General features: G+C 40.2%; 1 protein-coding gene across 1 annotated transcript in view; it reads left to right on the top strand.

Moving 5' to 3' along the window:
• Positions 1–21,469, top strand: part of KPNA4 (karyopherin subunit alpha 4) — a 62,706-nt gene that overhangs the window by 16,035 nt on the left and 25,202 nt on the right. Inside the window, exons 2-8 of the mRNA XM_043993113.1 lie at positions 11,916–11,960; positions 13,218–13,307; positions 13,401–13,430; positions 13,510–13,562; positions 14,856–14,951; positions 15,589–15,674; positions 18,558–18,644. Coding sequence (XP_043849048.1) covers positions 11,916–11,960; positions 13,218–13,307; positions 13,401–13,430; positions 13,510–13,562; positions 14,856–14,951; positions 15,589–15,674; positions 18,558–18,644 — 487 coding nt within the window. The remainder of the gene's footprint in view (positions 1–11,915; positions 11,961–13,217; positions 13,308–13,400; positions 13,431–13,509; positions 13,563–14,855; positions 14,952–15,588; positions 15,675–18,557; positions 18,645–21,469) is intronic.

Below are 21,469 nucleotides of genomic sequence, written 5' to 3'. Positions count from 1 at the left end.
TTGCCCCAGAGGGCAGTAACTTTTTCAGCTGCCATATCACACTGCTGAATCATTGCGAACACAAATCTGCTAAACCCTCCAGATCTTTTTCAGAACTACTTGCTACCCATGCTCTTCCACCTTACGCTGGCAAAATTGATTCTTTTATAAGCAAGTGTAAAGCTTTACATTTATCCTTATTGAATCTCATCTTATTAGATTCATTTCAGTGCTCTAGACTGTCATGGTCCTTTTTGATTCTAGCTCTGTTAACCAGTATGAGCTATCCTGAGCCATATTGTGTCTGTCAGCTGCAGATTTGATGAGCCTTTCTATGCCTTTATCCCAGTTATTGATAAAAAATGTTAAATATCACAGAGCCAAGTATAGATCCCTACGGTACTCCCTATGGGGTTCTCATGCCATGTTGACATTGAACTATTATTAACCACCTTATCAGAAGAGTTTTATATTGAAAATAGAAGAGGGAGATAATGCCCTACATCCCTTTGCCAAGCTAGGTACTACATAAATTAGCAGACACAACAAAAAAGGAAGAATGCATAGGCCCAGTAATTCAGAGTAATATATCTCTATAAAAGAGTAATAATATTACTTATGGCCTCAAATGTCCATATGGGTAATAAGGAAGGTGAGTTAGTGCAAGGAGGTAAATTCAACTTCATGTCTTTGAGTCTTGGTAGGATCATACCTAGAATATGGCAGAAGAGGTGTATGGGGCTGGTGGGAATAGTTGGGTTATCTTGCTGATCATTTTTTTTTTTCTGAAAGTAGAAGGAAGGCACTGCTATTCTAGACCTGCTCTTGAACAATGAGAGGAGGAATGGTGGCTGGAGTAGAAATGGGAAGAAGTGACCAAATCATCCTTGAGTTTGTGATAATTGAGAACAGGAACGCCATAGAATAGAAAGGAAAAGAAGGGGAAAGAATATTCTTCAAAGAAAAAGCAGTTGAATTCAACTAGTTTTTCATTTGACCGTCTTTACCAACATGACTATTCTTTTAGACTATAGAAAAATAATAGCCAACAATGAAATTGACATCATGGATAAGGTGAGTATGAGGGACCAACTCAAGTCACTTTGCCTAGAAATCTGGATCCTAGGATACCGAATTTGTGTAGGTGCTTGCTGAGCTGCTTTTGTCAATTAGTGATTGAAAAATTATGAAGCGTGGGAGGGGGTACACTAAGAGTAAAAGCGAGCAAATGTTCTTCAAAGGAAAGAAAAGTAGACTCTTCACACTATAGGACTTTGCTGTCAGACTTTTAGAATGAATTAAATTAATGGCATGGCTTATTTGGGAGCATTTAGAAAGGGAAGCAAAGATTGCTGTGAAGCAAGAACTAGTCATTCTAGGCTAACATTTTGTTTTTTGACATAGTTACCAAGCTAATAGATCACTGTGAATGAGTTTATTTACATTTCAGCAATATTTGACAAAATCTTTCTTTGTAGGCAAAAAGGAAAGATGTGGGATGTGTGAAAGCAGTTAGTCAGACCTTGTCGAATGAGTTCTTTGTTTTGTTTTGTAGTGTCTGAGGCCTAATTTGAACTCAGGTCCTCCTGAATCCAAGGCCATTGCTTTATCCACTGTGCAAGCTAGCTGCCCCCCCATATGAGTTCTTAACCTGGGGTCCGTGAACCTGGAATTTTTAATATTTTGATAACTATTTTAAAACAGTTGGGGGCCATGTATGATCCTATGTATTCAAAATATCTGACAAGGGGTCCTTAGGCTTCCCCAGACTGATAGCCCAAAGGGTCCAGGACACACAAGGTTATTACCACTAGATTCTATCCTTGGCCCCATTCTGTTCACCTTTTATAATTAACACCTAAAAGGCATAGATACATACATGTCCATTTTAATTATAGATAGAATACTTATCACATTTTAAAATAAATGAGATCAACTATTAGAAATCAATTTAAAAGGTATAGGAAGGGGGCAGCTAGGTGGTGCAGTGGATAGAGCACCGGCCCTGGAGTCAGGAGTACCTGAGTTCAAATCCGGCCTCAGACACTTAACACTTACTAGCTGTGTGACCCTGGGTAAGTCACTTAACCCCAGTTGCCTCACTAAAAACAAACAAACAAACAAACAAACAAAAGAAATGCTTTAAGGGGGCAGCTAGGTAGCACAGTGGATAGAGCACTGGCCCTGGAGTCAGGAGGACCTGAGTTCAAATCCAGCCTCAGACACTTAACACTTACTAGCTGTGTGGCCCTGGGCAAGTCACTTAACCCCCATTGCCCCCCCCCCAAAAAATTATTCTCCATAAAAAAAAAAATGCCCACAACGGGGGCAGCTAGGTGGCACAGTGGATAGAGCGCGGGCCCTGGATTCAGGAGTACCTGAGTTCAAATCCGACCTCAGACACTTAACACTTACTAGCTGTGTGACCCTGGGCAAGTCACTTAACCCCCATTACCTCACTAAAAAGAAACAAAAAAACAAAACAAAAAAAAGAAATGCTTTAAGGGGGCAGCTAGGTAGCGCAGTGGATAGAGCACCGGACCTGAGTTCAAATGAGGCCTCAGACACTTAACACTTACTAGCTGTGTGACCCTGGGCAAGTCACTTAACCCCCATTGCCTCACTAAAAAGAAAAAGGTAAAGGGAGAAGACCACCAATCAAAACTAGCATTTTCTAGTCAAGCAAGCACCACAATTCCAGTATCAGTCTTCTGCACAGGTACAGGGGTCAGAGGAGTTCAGGGTGTTTGGGTGTTTGGGTATGTTTTAGCTCAGAGGTAGCTCAGTGTATCTGAGGCTAAAGGATAGGTCACATTGAGTGGAGAGATGTGGGGGCTAGGATCCAAAAATATAGATAGGCTAAATAGAAATGGGCTCCACCTATTCAGATGAAATAGAAAGTTCCAGCCGTCCTTTTTTTAAGTTTGAGGAAATGTTAAATTTTATTTGGACACGACACGCACCTAAACAAAGTACACACAATCCCTGGAAAATGGTTTACTTATTTTTGGGTTGTTTTTTTTTATGTTTTTCTTAGTAAGGCAATTGGGGTTAAGTGACTTTCCCAGGGTCACACAGCTAGTAAGTGTTAAGTGTCTGAGGCTGGATTTGAACTCAGGCACTCCTGACTCCAGGGCCGGTGCTCTATCCACTGCGCCATCTAGCTGCCCCTAAAATGGTTTACTTATTAACAAAGAGAAATGTATCTCTTGACTTCGACTACATGGTATAAAGTTCTTGATATAACTTGCATCACTCAGCCATTACTAGGTGCTTACTCTGTGCCTGGCACTGGGATAGGGAAACAGACAAAAAATGCAACAATCCCTACTCTCAAGGAACCAAGAACCTCAGAGGAGAGACAATATGGACATATGTCAATTCATAGGTTCATAGATCTGGAGCTGGGGGGGACCTCAGAGGTCTCATCAGCCCCTTATTTTACCAGTGAGGAAACTGAGGCTTCAAAGTCACACAGGGAGTAAGGTTCTGACCCAAGTCAGTCAGTAAGCATTTACGAAGTGCTTTTCATGTACCAGACACTTTGCTAAGCAATGGGAATACAAAAATAGTCAAAAGACAAGCCCTGCCTTCAAGGAGCTTACTAAAGATCTGTATGTAGTAAATGCAGAATACATACTAGAGAACAAATGCACAGTAGTTAGGAAGGAAGAACTCTGCCACTTGGGATCAGGAAGGGTTTCGTGTAGAAGGTGGTAGGTATTTAAGTTGCACTTCCTTCTTGAAGGAAATGAGGGATTTTGTGTGGAGGTGAGAGAGTGAATTCCAGATATGAGGGATGTATGTAGGAGTTCAAATGCTGTTTGAGGAACGTAGGGAAGGCTGATTCAACAGAACTGTAGAATATGGGAAGTGGAGTTATGTGTAGTAAGGATGGAAAAATAGGTTGGGACCAGGTTGTGAAGGGCTTTAAAAAACAGCCAGGGGGGTTATAGTTGGTCCTAGAGGCAATGAGAAGCCGCCGAGTAGGGGAGTGATATGGTCAGATGTGTGCTTAAAGAAAAGAATTTTGGCATTTGGTTGGATTGGAGTGGGGAAAGACTTGAAGCAAGGAGCAACAGGCCATTGTAAGTCTAGGTACGGTGATGAGGGCTTGATCTTAGGGGGATAAGTTAGCAGAGAGGAGTCAAATGTGAGGGAGGTGGTGGAGAAGAAAATTGCAATATCTGGCAACTAATTGGAAATGTGAGGCGAGGGATAACACTAACGTTATAAACCTGGGAGACTAGATGGTGTTTGTGACAGAAGCAGGAAGCTTTGGTAGAGGGTTGATTTGAGGGGGAGAACCATGATGACAACAGACTGTCTTCTTTTGCCCGATAACTGTTCTTTTTTTTCTGGAATTTGATGTGCCTGGAAAGTTACATGACCTATGTCACTTATTAGAACCTCCTTACCTGTGATATCACAAATGGGAAATCATTTGGATCGCATCCCTGCTAGACCTTGACTCTCACTTCAAACCCCTTGTGCTTGTCACCATCACTGAGCTGCCTTCTTTTATGGGATAGCACCTGGATATTTTCCTGCATTAGATTAGGATTCCTTGTCATAATCCAGGTGTCAGTTCGTAGGTGAAACTGACAGAGTCATTGATCCCTTTTCTCCTCCGGCCATGTCTGGAGAGCATCTCACCTAAGGGCCTGCCATCCCTTTGTTGGTTGAGTCTTTCATATATTCACATAGACAGACATCGGCTGAGATATAGACACCTCTTTCATTCTGAGCCCCTCTTTCTGTGCTAAGCCAGAAGCCTTGTGTTACTTTTCATCATTATTCACAGGTCTGCCTCTCCTGTAAAAACCTCTCAGCATTCCAAAAGCCAGTGCAAGAGCCTGGGACACTGACCATATTTATAGAACTACCACTGCTACCAGATGGGTGTTGGTGCGGCACCCGACTGAGGGAGAATTCCCTGCTTATAAACACGACTCCTCTTCCATAAACATCAAAGTCTTACCATTTGTGGCACGACTGTGTGAGGCACATGCCTGCCCCCCACCCCCACCCCATCTCACATTCTCCTAGGTTGGAACAATCTACACTAAAATACATTGTACAGGAAGATCCAGGCAAAGCAGGCAGAGCACTGACAACTTGGGGTTAGGGGTAGGAAGAGGGCCTGACATCAGCCAAATCCTCAGAATGAAGCTAAACCCTAAAGGATTCAAAAAAGTGGAGCTAATAGGAAGTAAGTGCATTTACCACTTCACTCCATGAGGTTGTCAACAAGTATTTATTAAACACAGACTGTACCATGCTGTAAGTGTGTACATATGTACTATGCTAGTCACTGGGCTACAAGTACAAATGAAACCTTTTCTACACACTTTCTAAAGGGAGAGGCAAGTACCTATAAAAAATACAGCATAGGGGGCAGCTAGGTGGCACAGTGGATAAAGCACTGGCCCAGGATTCAGGAGGACCTGAGTTCAAATTCGGCCTCAGACATTTGACACTTACTAGCTGTGTGACCCTGGGCAAGTCACTTAACCCTCATTGCCCAGGGTGTGTGTGTGTGTGTGTGTGTGTGTGTGTGTGTGTGTGTGTGTGTTTTCAATACAAGGTTATTTGGGAGGGAGGGCACAGGCAGGTAAGATTAGAAAAGACCATGCAGAAGGTGGTACTTGAGAAAGGAGGGATTCTCTGAAACAGAAGTGAGGAAAGAGCCCATTCTAAGATGAGAGGATGAAGGAAGGGGATGAGGGACAGAAAAGGACAGTTTGTTCAGATTGCCACCTGCCTAGAGAGAGAGTAAGGAGACATTGGACCCAGGTTCTAGTACTTTTAAAGCTAAACAGGGGCTTGTCTTTGATCCCGCTTGGAAAAGGAAAAGCACTTGAGTTGATTGAGGAGGAAAATAATCACATGGTCAGATATGTTAAGTCCTTTACTCCTCCTCTTCTCAGAAATTGCTGATGTGAACACACTTTGGGGATGGAAACACATGATTTTCAACCCTTCTGTTTTACAATTAGGAACAGAGAACAAAAAATTTACAAACACTGTATACCAGAATTTATTATTTTTTGCTATTGTTCAGTCTTGTCCAGGTAATTCTGTATGATCCCATTTGGGGTTTCTTGGCAAAGATACTGGAGTGATTTGCTATTTCCTTCTCCATCTTATTTTACAGATGAGGAAACTGAGGCAAACAGTAAAGTGACTTGCCCAGGGTCATACAGCTAGTGAGTGTCTGAGGCTGAATATGAACTTGGGAAGATGAATCTTCCTGACTTATGATTTTATAAGTTGCTATTCCAAATCCAGTTCTCTAGGTGGTGCAGTGGATAGCATACTGGAATTGGGTTCAGGCCCAGATTCTGCCTCATTTTCTGAGTTGTGGGACCCCAGGCAAGTCATTTAATCTCCTTCAGCCTCAGTTTCCTTATCTGCACAGTGAGGATAATACTAGTATCTGTCTCACAAGGTTGTTCTGAGGATCAAATGAAATAATATGGTAAGTGCTTTGCAAACCTTAAGGCACTACATAATTGCCAGCTATTATTATTTTTCTGCCTCTTGACTCTCCTTGTTTCTAATCTCTTCTGTCTAGAATATCCTTCACTCAGCAACAAACACATTCTCTAAAGTTCAGGTCCCTTTTGCCCCTAGAATAAAATGCCAATTACACAGCTTGGCCTTTAAAGGCCTTAAAAATCTGGCTTTACCTTCTTTGTTTTTTTATGTTTCTATATTCTTATACCCACATGCTTAATTTTTAGAAGAACAAATACACAAACTACTTTTCAGTAATCACCTAAGATCTAGCACATCTAACATTTCTTTGGGGGGGGGGCAATGAGGGTTAAGTGACTTGCCTAGGGTCACACAGCTAGTAAGTCTCAAGTATCTGAGGAGGCCGGATTTGAACTCGGGTCCTCCTGAATGCAGGGCTGGTGCTTTATTCACTGCGCCACCTAGCTGCCCCCATGTCTTAACATTTCTAAAACCCCTTCTAGTCCTTTAACCAAGTCTTTCTTATTTATCTTTTTGTTAATTTATCTAGTTCTATGTGACCATTCCACTACTTTTTGGCCATATTTCTTGATGGCAGCATTACATAGTCAGGATAGATTTAGGTTTGAATCCTTTCTCTAATATTTATTGACTGTGTAGATACGGGCAAGTTTCCTAACTTATAAACTGAGGGTCATAATTCCTGCTGTATTCAGTGAACTTAAGAGTTGTGATGGGGTTCAAATAAGATGATAAATGGGAAGTACTTTACAGCCTTCGAGTGATATATACACTTTCGATATTCTTTCCCCCTTATTGGTAGGGCACTTTCTGTCCTCAGATTGCCTTCTGTCAGACTGAATTTTTCCACATTTGAACTCAGGTCCTCCTGAATCCAGGACTGGTGCTTTATCCACTGCACCACCTAGCTGCCCCTCTACTCACTTTCAAGCCCTTTGCGATTTGATCCCAGTATCTACCTACCTGTTGTCTTTCTGGCTTCATAGCAGCAACAACCGAAGTAGAATGCTTCAAAATTTGCAGAAGGCTTAACAGAGGTCACTAGTTAAGCTTCATGACCATCCTGTGAGGTCGTCAGTACAGGTTGTGTCCCTATTGACTCAACTGTCAATGAACAAAGTGGGGAAACTGAGCCTGAGGGTGGTTAAGTGATTGGCCAGGATCAGTCGGCTAGCGAGTATGTGTGTGAAGTGGGATTTGAATGTAGGTCTTCTCTACTCCAAGTCCAATGCTCGTACCCCCAGCCCTTCCAACTGGTCTCCTTGCCACTTAGTTGGCAAGGAGACCGGATGTTGCTGTCTTGTTGGCTTTCCCCCTGGAGCAATTATTTATTAAACTATTAGAAATAGGGGCAGTCCACAGGTCCCTTCCTTATACTCCCCCCACTTTTTTAAAGCATTGCTTGTTTACATAGTATAATTATTATAATTAGATGAAGTATCTTTTCATCTTATACTGTCTTTTAATTTGGAATTGATTTTCACTTCTGCTTTAATTAGTTGATTTGGAAATGGCCAGCTTACTGTCAAGATAGTTTTAATTTTTGTGGTGATCGAATGCTTACCAAGTTGGGGGACACTCTTATTTTTTTTAAATGTGGGGCAGTGAGGGTTAAGTGACTTGCCCAGGGTTAGACAGCTAGTAAGTGTCAAGTGTCTGAGGTGCATTTGAACTCAGGTCCTCCTGAGTCCACAGTAGTTGCTTTATCCACTGCACCACCTAGCTGCCCCCTCAGACACTCTTCGTAAAATATTTGTGATATGAGGCTTTTGAATAAGCTGCAAACCATTGCCCTAATACATCTTTTCACCATTTTCCTCTGTGTCCACCTTTGCCTTGTTGTTAACAAAACCCAACTATATTGGTGTTGCCTTCGTTTGGTTGCCATGTGGTGCTTTGGGGAGGGTGCTGGGTATATAGCTGGAGGCACTGGTTCTACAAAAAGCAAGCCTTATCAAGGAGATAAGTGTCTTTTAGTGTCTCCAACTCCAGAGAAGTTGGAGACACTAAAAAAGCTCCTTGCTCCCCTTGGTGATAGCATCTCAGCACATCGTTCATGCCTCCTGCCAGGGGCAGTCAAAAGATCCTGAAGAGAGATATTCCAGAAACAGGAAAAGGCTCTAGATTGGAAGCCAGAGGACCTGGGTTCAAATTCTGGCAATCGCCTCTCAGTGTTGTCATTTGCTAAAGTAGGCAAGTGACCTTCAAGGTCCCTTTTTGTCCTGAATCTAGTGACTTGGTCAAGTTGATTTTTACTGCATAAACTTCCTCTCTAACTTCATCCCACTTTCCCCCCACTTTGTCTTCTTTTATCTCACTATTTTTTCCCCAAAGAAGGGGAGAATCTTGCTCAGACTCTGGAAAGTGGGAGAGTATATGAAATCTTATTTCTCTTCACTGTCATAAATAAGTTTTCTTCACAAGTGATACTTCAGACTATCTTTGATATAGTGTCAGTATCAATAAATGAATATATTCTTTTACTAAAGAAAATAAAGGACCTATGTCAGAAATGTTTATGAAAAGTTACTTTCCATAATAGCTGATATAGATGTATCAATTAAAAGTTACCTTTATTCAGAAGAAATTCTCCGGTCTCATTTTGTACAAAGCAGAAGCATTAATAGCGTCTTTTTGACAAAAAACTTCTATTGTCAATGATGACACATTTCCCATATACTGAGTAATGCTTTAATATTATATGACATCTGGGGGGCAGCTAGGTGGCACAGTGGATAGAGCACTGGCCCTGGATTCAGGAGGACCTGTGTTCAAATGCAGCCTCAGACACTTGACACTTATTAGCTGTGTGACCCTGGACAAGTCAATCCTTACTGGGCCCCCCCGCCCCAAATATATATATATGACATCTGGATAGAGAACCAGTCTTGGAATAAGGAAGAACTGGGTTTGGACAAGTCACAGAGCTTCTCAATGCCCCAGGGAGTGCTTGCTTGCTTGCTCGCTCTCTCTCTCTGTCTCTCTCTCTCTCAATCTTTCAATAATAAACATTTTTATTTAAAGTTTTGAGTTCCAAATTCTATCCCTCCCTCTTCTCCCTATGGTGGTAAGTACTGAAACATAGGTTATACATATGCAATTTTACAAAACATTACCATATTCTTACATTACCATATAAGAAAACTTGAAAAGGGGTGGGGGGATAAAAGACAAATCACATGTTTTAGTCTGTGTTCAATCAATATTATTTATTTGGAGGTAGATAGTATGCTTCATCATTAGTCCTTTGGGATTGTTGGATCATTTTATTGCTGAGAATAGTTGTCACTCACAGTTCTTCATCAAACAATATCGTTGTCTCTGTGCACAATGTTCTCTCTGATTCTGCTCACTTCACTCTATGTTAGTTCATAGAAATTTTTCCAGGCCTTTCTGAAATCATCCTGCTTGTCATTTCTTATAGCACAATAATATTCTATCACCATCATATACCACAGCTTGTTTAGCCATTCCCCAATTGATGGGCATCCCTTTGATTTTCAATTCTTAGCCATCACAAAAAGAGCTGCTCTGAATGTTTTTGTACAAATAGGTCTTTTTCTCATATTGGGGATGTCTTCGGGATATAAACCTGGCAGTGGTATTGTTGGATCAAAGAGTATCCCTTTTCAGCATAGTTCCAAATTGTTCTCTAGAATGATTGAATCTATTCACAACTCTACCAAGAGTGGATTAGCACCCCAGCTTTCCCACATCCCCTCCAACATCCAATATTTTCCTTTTTTATTATATTTGCCATCCTGATAGGTGTGAGGTGATACCTCAGAGTTGTTTTAATTTGCATTTCTCTGATCAATAGTTATCTAGAGCATTTTTTTCATATGACTATAAATAGCTTTGATTTCTTTGTGTGAAAACTATATTCTTTGACCATTTAGCAATTGGGGAATGACTTGTATTTTATAAATTTGACTCAGCTCTCTATATATTTGAGAAATGAGGCCTTTATCAGAGATAATTTTTAAAATTCTTTCCCAGTTTTCTGCTTTCCTTATAATCTTGGTTACATTAGTTTTGTTTGTGCAAAAACTTTTAAATTTTATATAATCAAAATGATCAATTTTAAATGTTGTATTGCTCTCTGTATCTTCATTGGTCCTAAATTCTTCCTCTATCCACAAAACTGACAGATAAACTATTCCATGCTCTCTTAATTTGCTTATAGTATCCCCCTTTTTGTATAAATAATGTACCTATTTTGACCTTATTTTAGTATACAGTGTGAGATGTTGGTTTTTACCTAGTTTCTGCCATACCATTTTCTACTTTTCTCAGAAGTTTTGGTCAAATAATGAGTTTTGGAGGCAGCTAGATGGCGCAGTGGATAGAGCACCGGCCCTGGATTCAGGAGTACCTGAGTTCAAATCTGGCCTCAGACACTTAACACTTACTAGTTGTGTGACCCTGGGCAAGTCACTTGACCCCAATTGTCTTACTAAAAAAAAAAAAAAAAGAGTTTTTCTTCCAAAGGGTTGGATCTTTGGATTTATCACATACTAGATTACTGTAGTCATCTACTATAATATAATTTATACCTGTTGTATTCCACTGATCCACCTTTCTATTTCTTAGGCAATACAAGATTGTTTTGATAATAGAGTTTGTGATCTGGTACTGCTAGACCGCCTTCTTTCATATTTTTTCATTGATTTCCTTGATATCCTTGAACTTTTGTTCTTCCAGATGAATTTTGTTATTTTTTCTAGATCTGTAAAATATTTTTGATAGTTTGATTGGTATGGCACTAAATAAATAAATTAACTTAGGTAGAATTGTTATTTTTATTATATTGGCTTGGCCTACTCATTAGCAATTAATATTTTTCCTGTTGTTTAGATCTGACTTTATTTTGTGTGAAAAATGTTTTATAGTTCTGGTTATATAGTTCCTGGGTTTGTCTTTGCAGGTAGACTCCCCAGGGAATTCTCTTAAGTGTGACAGAGCCTCATTATCATTTTTTGTTAATAATTGGAAGCTCATAGACTGGGTCTAAAAAGAATACCAAAGCTGTGATAGACCTCCTCTAGTGCTCTGAGCTTTTGGCTATGCCTGTTGAAGCCCGTGCTTTGAGGAGAACTTTCCAACCTCAGGCACAGGCCTCTTTTCAGCTATGGCTCCTCGTTGGGACAGAATGCCATGTTCGACAGAAGCAAGTGTCATGGGTGGTGATTTTGCATGAACTCAGTTCCAACAGCCTTGAATCCATGATTCAACCAACGTTTTTATTGATGGGTTTAAAAAGTGTCACAACTCTCTTTCTCTATCAGAACAATGAAGGTCCATTTGAGCCATGGGGAAAGAAATATTACAAAATATTCTGAACCTAGAATATTTCGTAGTGGCTATGGGGGGGTATTACAAGTAGAGCAAGAGGTTGCAGTCATAATTATGGATTTTTTCCTTCTTTTTAACAGACTATGAGACGACAGCGAAATGAAGTTGTTGTCGAGTTAAGGAAGGTGAGTCTGAAGAAAATTATGCCTCTAAATCTAATATGAATGAATGAATGAATGAACAAGGCATTTAGCGAGTGCTATGCAAAGTGCAGGGGATACAAACAGGAGGGTCAGGCAGTTTCATTCTAATGGGAAACACATCCCACAGGAAAGGTTTCAGTTGCAAATTAGACGGAAAACTCCCTGGTCCTGGTGCAGCAGTTTAACAAACACTGCTTCAGTAAGGTTGCAGACATAATTTTTGGGTGAGGATTATAACAACATTACATATGTAGGTTTATTCACTTTTAATGAGAGGCAAGCAGCATGGTTATAGTGGATAGGGGACCAGCCTTAGAGTCAGAAAGACTTGGTTTCAATTCTTGACACATGCCAAGCAAATCTCTTCCCTCTTACTGCCCCAGGCAGCTCTCTCAGACCAATGCTCTGCCTCCAGAATGCCTATCCCTAACCTGTTTTGGATCGTCATGAAATTTGGTGTGTGTGTAAAAGTTAAAAGGGTAATGCACTGAGTTAGCTGTTTATAAAATACGATTTAGGCCAGAAAATAATAGGCACTTTAAGTAGGAACATTACCTGTAACTTTCTTTTTATGAAGTTTGTGTTATCATCTAGTCATTTGTACATGCATGTCCTGGATTAAATGATGAGCTTTTAAATTAACCTTTCATTGCTTCTTGGAAAAGGTGTATCTTAACGTGTAATGGTTCAGTAGTGAATAGTTCACTTTGTATTCTGACTTTTAGCTATCTCTGCATGAGATACATGAAATAAACACCAGTTAATCAGCCTGGAGAGTGAATTAGTAAAAAGAGATCTTACTGTCAAGAAGACCAGATTCAGGTGCTGTCTGCCATGTGCTGGTTATGTGACCCTGGACAGATCATGGTGACTCTCAGTTCTGGGCCTTTATCACCAGAGCGAGTTTCCTAGTCTAAGAATCCCTGTCAATAAAAGCATAGGTCCAATCCCTATCCCTGGCCTGGTTCAGTAATTTAAGAACATCTTTCCTATTTCAAATATGAAACACAAGCATATTTTTAAAAAAACTCTTGGTTGGTTTTATGCGTATTATTATTATTATTATTATTTGATTATTTTGCGGTTCAAATTAAATTTGATTTGTCAGTTTCTATTTTGTCTTAAGAATTTTTTACAAGGATTTGATTATTTTCATTAATGTAGGCATACATTTTATATATTCTGACTCAAAAAAGTGTTAGGTTTTAAATAAAATTATTTTATTCCCCCTCCTTATAGAACAAAAGAGATGAACATCTCTTAAAAAGAAGAAATGTACCACATGAAGATATTTGTGAAGATTCTGATATAGATGGTGATTACAGAGTGGTAAGTTTGCTTATGTTTTAAGACTGCAGATAAAAGAACTACACAATTTGAGAATGACTTTACTTAATGCTTTGTGTAATTTTTGTTTTCCAGCAAAATACCTCCTTAGAAGCAATTGTGCAAGTAAGTTTTTTCCTAGTCACCTTTTTTTCCTGAATAAATATTATTACCATGTTATAAACTATTTTTTATTTTATTATAGAATGCTTCAAGTGATAACCAAGGAATCCAGCTAAGTGCTGTTCAAGCTGCTAGGTAAGTTTTAAATTGTTGGCCATTGTAGCTTATATGTATGAGTTAACCTTTTGAAAATTCATAATGCATAGTTTAATCAGACAAGAAGTCTCAAGCTAACTGAGGACATCCAACAAATATTTCTTGAGTAATTGTTATAATTAATAGCGTTAAAATTGGTAGTATTCCTCCTGTACTTTTGCTTTTAATGTGATATGTGTACAAGATAAAAACTTTTAAGAAGATTAACTTTATAAGACCATAGCCCAGAAAGAAAAAAACGATTGTATAAAACTCAGGTTTTTGCTAAATTTCCAGTGTGCTTTAATTGTATACAGTTTCCAATACTATTAGTGTAACAAAAACTCTCCCCATCTCACCACTATTCCCATGCCGAGCAAGCAAAATCTCAAGGTTACAGGCCTAGAAATCCACCTGCCACACAGCTGCATAGATGTTCCTTCTAAAACACGGGTTTGACCAGTTGTTCCGATGCTCTAGAAAATTTGAGCACTCCTTCTTGCCAATAGGATAAGATAGAAACTCCTTAGTTTGGAATTTAAAGCCCTTTAAAGTGTGGAAGATGGTGCATGGGAATAGCAAGGAGACAGTTGGCCAGAGGGGAGAATGCATGAGGAAGGTTGCTAAACTTGGAAAAGTAGGCTGCCATCAGTCCTTACACACAGGGTTTTTGGACTTTTCTGTCCACTTTTCCCTTTCTTTTATCCCTTTCTCCAATTGCCAGAGACTGTCTCGCCTTTGCTGTTTGTCTCCCTAGTGCTTATCACCTAACTGCTGTTCCCTTTACTATCAAACTGAATGGGGACAGAAAATGAATGAAGGCTAAAATAACCAGTGAAGACTTCTTAAAAGAAGAACACCTTGGGTCTGCCCTTGGAGTACAGTGAGGATCTGCAAGGATGCAGAAAGGCATTCCAGGCATGGAAGTTAATGTTGCCATATTAATAGGGCAGCCTCACTAGGTTAGATGGAAGATGCATGTCAATAACAGATCTGTAAGTAGAGCACCCCAAGAGCCCACAGATTGATCTCAGTAAGACCATAGAAAATAGAGAGGCAGGGGTTTTTAAGCAGGAAAGTCACATGAGATGATTTTATGCAAAAGCAATCAGAGTTTGCCCTTGGAATTTTAAAAAACTTTTGTAGAAGTGATTATAAGTTATCTAAGCTGTCTGAGGACATCTGCTTGTCAAAATTTCACATGTATGAGAATATTTACACCATGTATCTATCTTAAAATTCCATCGCATATCATTAAATCTAGTGAGTTTTCCCTCGTCTTGTTTCTCATAGAAAGCTTTTGTCCAGTGATCGAAATCCACCAATTGATGACTTAATAAAATCTGGAATATTACCTATTTTAGTCCATTGTCTTGAAAGAGACGACAAGTAAGTACTTTTAAAATTTTTGATTGTACTCTGAACAGGAAGAAAACTCAGATTAAAAAAAAAAAACCAACAGTGGACAGTATTGGGTACTGACAGAAATGTAGACACAAAGTCTTCTTTCTGTTTAGTATATTTAGTGGAATAAGTTCAAGTGTACTATTAATAATAATCACTCTTTTAGTATGTTTTTCTTAATGTTTCCAAGATGGGGAATATGTGGTGAATAGGATGATTGTGGATTACAAGAAATTTGTATACTGGCTTGAAATAATAAATTTTTGTGAACTGCTTATTTGGGAAAGAGACTTTTAATAGTCACATCCCTGACTTCAGACTACAAAATTGGCACCTTCCCTTATTTGGTTTTAGACTTGGAAGCACTTTCTTACAGACCCACCAATTTGCTGTAGTCCTTGTCCACTGTGTTGATAGCAAAAATAAAGGAGCAAAGATAGAAATACATTTAGTAGGAAAATGTCAGATTTGTCACCACAAAGAATAGTTGTTTTTATGATGATATAGGCTGTTTAGGGTGACAAATCTTGGAGATATCTGGAGATGTAACGAGAATTGAATCTGAATTGGGTTTGGTCCGATAATAAGAAATTCATGCTGGTAAAACTTTTGCTTCTTATAGTCCTTCTTTACAGTTTGAAGCTGCGTGGGCTTTGACAAACATTGCTTCCGGAACCTCTGAACAAACGCAGGCTGTAGTTCAGTCCAGTAAGTTGATTATTATTTGACAATTTCAGCTACATGCCTTGTTATTTTTAAAAGTCAGTGTTTAAAAAAAAAAAAGAATTAGTTATTTTCCTTCGAGAAAAGAACCTTCTACAAATACCTTGAAGTAATTGACACAGGGGCAGCTAGGTGGCGCAGTGGATAGAGTACTGGCCCTGGATTCAGGAGGACCTGAGTTCAGATGCAGCCTCAGATACTTGACACTAGCTATGTGACCCTGGGCAAGTCATTTAATCCCAATTGCCTCACCAAAAAAAAAAAAGAAAGAAAGAAAGAAGTAATTGACACAGACTAAGTGTAAGCATATTTTAAACTTGTCAGTCTTAATGGAGAGAGAGCATGAGAAAGTGAGCTCTGATTTGATTGGGGAAAAAGGTTTGCATTTTGTTGTGTTTCTTTACTGATTTTGAGGTAATTTCTCAATAAAAACAATTTTTTAAAGTCCTTGTATGTGCCTCTACAGCTGCCCATTCCAAGAAAAGGCTGGATTAGAATTGTGTCCTAAACTACATAGACACTGAGCTGGGGTATTTCCTTTGAATGTGGAGGAGTAGGGCTTTCTGATTTCTTTTTTATAAATGCTTGACACTCAGCAAGAGGCCTTGCACCAGGGCCCTCCTGTTGGTGTTTGCTAAACTGGATTGTGCAGTTTTTCTTCTCTCTGACTCTGGAATTCAGAGGAATACTGTAGGGCTAGGGAGTGGGCCTGTGATTTCATTGGTCTAGGGAAGTCCCAGAAGAGCATGATGCCGTCTTTGCAGTCTTCAAAGCGTTGCCTACACCGCTGAGAGAATAAGGCTTTGAACAAAGAAGCCGTGAGTTCGTGGCAGAAAGCTGGTCTAGAGTCAGGAAGACTTGAGTTCAGATCAAGTCTCAGATAGAAGCTTTGTGACATGGGTCAGTCACAACCTTTGTCGGCCTCAGTTTTCTCATCTGTAAAATGAGGATAATAGCACCTGCATGATTTGATGTGTGTATAGGACTTAGCACGGTCCCTGTCACAAACTAGGTGCTATATAAATGCTAGTTACTGATATCATTAGCATCCTATGGCTATCATGTACTAGCTGAGTGGCCCTAGGAAAGTCTCTTACTTCCCTCACTTTATTTTACAAAATCTCTTAATAATTTGAATTTGCAGTATTCCCCTCAGTGTTTAAGATGGTAGTGACAAAAAGAAAAAAAAGAAATGGTAGTGAGACTCTCAAAGATGGTAATGGAGGAACAAGACTCCCATGTTCAAATAATCACTCCCCTCAAATCCTTCTTCTGCCTTTGGAGAGTAACAATTTTGAAATGAGGTGCATGCGACATTAACCAGGTTAACCTCATCAATTGTGCAGGACAGGAACCTGGGGTTTTCAGTGTGTGTTGGGTAGGAAGCTTCCTTCCCTGACGTAGCTTCTTCGGTCCCATGAATAGTGAGGAACTGAAGAATCTGCTCCAGTCACCTAGCAAGTTAGAGCACAACTTCTAACCCTAATTCTTTTTTTTTTTGGATGGGACAATGAGGGTTAAGTGACTTGCCCAGGGTCACACAGCTAGTAAGTGTCAAGTGTCTGAGGCTAGATTTGAACTCAGGTCTTCCTGAATCCAGGGTTGGTACTTTATCCAGTGCGCTGCCTAGCTACCCCCTCTACCCTTATTCTAATCAAACAGGTTAATATTTGTAAACCTTTCAGTAGAGTGCCTGGCATGTACATAACAGGTGCTTCATAAATTTTGTTCCTTTCTTTCTTTCCCCTGCCCTGCCCTTCCGAGGCCAGCCCTGTACCATCCCTTACTGCTTCTCCTCTGATAAATTTACAAAGAAAAAATGTTTAGAAAGGGATCTTTTTGGATCACCTAAAGAAAATTTGGAGTTTTATAAAACTCCAAACATACAGAGTATATTGCTTTCAAAAGAGAACATTTTTATTAATGAATTCTATTTTGTACACGGTTACTTTCTCCTAGTCTCTTTGTTTCTCCTATCCCTCTCCCCTCCAAGTGAAGTAAAATTATTGACTATAACTATATATAATATACAACAACAACCAATCCATAGCATATTGCAGAATATATTACATTCTTCATCTATAGACCCGCCAACCTGCCAACACTGGTAGTTGGTAGCATGTAGAATCCTTGTCTTTATATGCTTGGTATTTAGCACAATGCTTGGCAGGTAGCTGATGCTTAATGTCTGTGGATTAATTGTACAGAAATATCAGTAGAAATGTTTGTTTTCTGCAGTAGTAGATAAGATCAATTAACAAGCATTGCTAATTCTTCTGAAGGACTACATTGTTTATTTGTAAATATGCACTTTCCCACAATGGAAGCATAGCTATGCACATAGGATAGAATGAGAAGATTGGAGCCAACTCCATAAGCCATGTGTGAAGGTTCAGCCCATTATTTTATAATCAGGCCTGAGAATTCGGCATTTTTTTTTTAAACAGCAAGTACTTAAGCACAAAGCACTTTGTGGAGTGTCAGGAGAGACACAAGATAAATAGGACATGGTCCTTCCCCTCGAGGAACTTCTATCCTAATAGAGGAACCTCGAGTCTAGTGCTTAATAGAAAGTGATTCTGCTTTAACTTGAGGTGGTTTAAAAAATGTATTATTCCAATTCCTTATTTACACAATTTACATACAAAGTAATTTCAATGTTGAATAACGTGTTAATGATTTCTCACAATAAAATTTGTAGATGAAAAATTGTCACAGAATAGAAACGTTTCCACTTCTGTAGTAAATAAAATTAATTTCATTTTCCAGCGACTGAGATTCTAGGAGAAGAGAGAGATTTGCTCATTGGGCTGGGATGCAGAAGTGAGCAGTACCTTCACTTTTCACACCTCTTTTTTTCTCTCCTAGATGCTGTGCCACTTTTTCTGAGGCTTCTCCATTCACCTCATCAAAATGTGTGTGAGCAAGCTGTCTGGGCATTGGGAAATATCATAGGTCTGTATTAAGCTTTTTATTAACAACCAAACAGCTGTCAATATAAAGTGGGGTTTTTTGTTTGTTTTGTTTGGGGTTTGTTATTGTTGTTGTTGTTGTTGTTGTTTTTGTTTTTGTTTTTGCGGGGCATTGGGGGTTGAGTGACTTGCCCAGGGTCACACAGCTAGTAAGTGTCAAGTGTCTGAGGCTGGATATGAACTCAGGTCCTCCTGAATCCGGGGCCGGTACTCTATCCACTGTGCCACCTAGCTGCCCCCCAATATAAAGTTTTAATACCAGTCCAATTGAATCCTGTTAGACATGCCAAGAGGAAGAGAAAACAAAAGTATTCTGCCAGTTTGTCATGGAGGAAAGTTTGCATATCCTGATACCACCAAAAATAGCTTTGGGGTTAGCTTATAAAAATTGCTAGTAGACGCAAATCACAGCAAATAAGGTGAAAATTATTTTTAAAATATTATCCATGTACTTCTGTATTACAGCTAAGTGTGTGCAAAATGCAGGTTCCTTCTCCATTTGTCCTTTTTTCCCCTTATGACTAATTGTTCATTAGTTCCTGCCATAGAGAGTGTAAGAACAGAGAGGATGTAAAACTAAGTCACTTAAAAGTTTTTTCCTCATTAGCAATTCTGTTAAATGACTAAATGAGCTTTTTAGATCTCAGCTCTATGTAACTGACTTTTCCTGCAAGTAAGAAAAGAGGAATTTCTTCGTGTCTTCTCAGAGTCCAGTGTCTAAAAAGGCAGCATGCTGTAGCTCTGCCCTTTTGGGCAAGTCACTTGCTCTGTACGGGCCTTTGTTTGTTTTTGCAGGCAATGGGGGTTAAGTGACTTGCCCAGGGTCACACAGCTTGTAAGTGTCAAGTGTCTGAGGCTGGATTTGAACTCAGGTACTCCTGAATCCAGGGCCGGTGCTTTAAACCACTGCACCATCCAGCTGCCCCAATTTTTTTTGTTTTTTTTTGCAGGGCAATGAGGGTTAAGTGACTTGCCCAGGGTCACACAGCTAGTAAGTGTCAAGTGTCTTAAGCCAGATTTGATCTCAGGTCCTCCTGAATCCAGGGCCAGTGCTTTATCCTCTGCACCACCTAGCTGCCCCCTGTGCAGGCCTTTGTCAACAGAGTGGTTTGGATTTGGTTCCATTTCTGGTGTCCCTTCCAAATACCGAGAGGACTTAGGTAATTTTAGAACCTGATCCTAGGCATATTTCTGTCAACACATCGACTGTCGGCTTTCTGAGGACCAGCCGAGATGAGTGCAGAGAGGCACGTCTCCAGAAGGCAGCCACTTGGGGATGAATTCTTTGACCATGGCAGCACACAGTGCCTGAAACAAACTAGACAAAATGCCCTCAATCCTGTGCTTTTGCAGTGGAAGTGGCAGAAATGGGACAGTTTCAATCTGTTAACATTTAGTGTTTATCTTCTAAGTGTCAATCTTGACATCCTCTAAACAACACAAGACCACAGCAGCAGGCTAACGCTGGGCGGGAGAATAGGAGAGGGACCCAGCGTGCACGTCTCTCTGCTCTTGTAGTGAGTTACCGCTCAAGTCTTTGAGAGTTGAGACTCTTGCTTGACAGCTCATAGTCTCTTCCTGACAAGGCCATAAAAGTTACACCCTGATTCTGTCATCCAGCCAGAGAGGGAAAGGAAAGAGAGCAGTTTTCATATAGCCCCTGCTACGTGCCAGCACCAGGCAATTAAGCACTTGACAAAGAGGATCTCATTCCATCCTCCTAAAGCTGGAAGTAGGTGCTGTCGTCCTCAGTTGACAGTTGATGAACTGAGGCCAAGAGAGGTTAGTGACTTGTCCAGGATCACACAGTTTGTAAATGTCTGAGGCTGACATTTACATGTCCTCAGGTCTTTTGGCTCCAGGACCAACACCCTGTGTATTGTGGAGCCCCCTAGGTGCCTGTAACGATTGGAATGACGCCACCTGCTGGAGACTTACTGTAGAAGAGTTCCACCCATGAAGCAAAGGTCTTTGAGGGCAAGACCAGGAGTCTTTTCTTTGGCGTCAGGAAGTGACGCGGGCTAGTGGGAGGAGGAAGGAAGAGACTGGCGCTCGGTCTCACGCTCTTTCCTGAGGATGCTGGTGGAGAGCGGAGCTAGAAATGTGCTCTCCCTTTAATAGATATAGGAATATAGGCCTTTCTTCTCTCTTTACCAAATTCTTATTCTCCTTAATAAATGCTTAAAAGTCTAAACTCTTGCTAAAGCTTATAATTTATTGGCGACCACTCATTAGATATTTTAGACAGACTCGCTAGAATTTTAGCCCTTAACAGTGCCTCAAAGGCAATAAGAAACATCATTTAAGGGACATTTGGGAATCTTTTCTTAGAGTGCTGATTTAAAAAAAAAAACTGCCACAAAACTTTGTGCCTTATGCCTCTTCCATCTCAAAGAAAGAAAAGGTGGAGAAGGTGTACAAAGTACACAGCATAGCCCTTCTGATTACCTTACCCTATAGTTCACTGCTTGGGGGCCTTAGTGCTAAGGCAAAGATATTTTATTTTCAAACATGGTTCTGGAGAAAGAACGCAAAGTCTTAGGGGCAGAAGTTGTTTCCATTCAGTTTTTGTGTCGCATTTCTTAGCACAGTGCCTGGCACCCAGTCCCCTGATGAATGCTTCAGGCCAAAGCCTGGTGAACCCTCTAGAAGCCTCCTACTTCCATACTCAGAAGACCTTCTCCTCCTCCTCCTCCTCCTCCTCCTCCTCCTCCTCCTCCTCCTCCTCCTCCTCCTCCTCCTCCTCCTCCTCCTCCTCCTCCTCCTCCTCCTCCTCCTCCTCCTCCTCCTCCTCCTCCTCCTCCTCCT

The sequence above is a fragment of the Dromiciops gliroides genome, chromosome 3, assembly GCF_019393635.1.
Source record: "Dromiciops gliroides isolate mDroGli1 chromosome 3, mDroGli1.pri, whole genome shotgun sequence".
Taxonomy (NCBI): Eukaryota; Metazoa; Chordata; class Mammalia; order Microbiotheria; family Microbiotheriidae; genus Dromiciops; species Dromiciops gliroides.
This window is presented reverse-complemented; position numbering and strand designations above follow the sequence as displayed.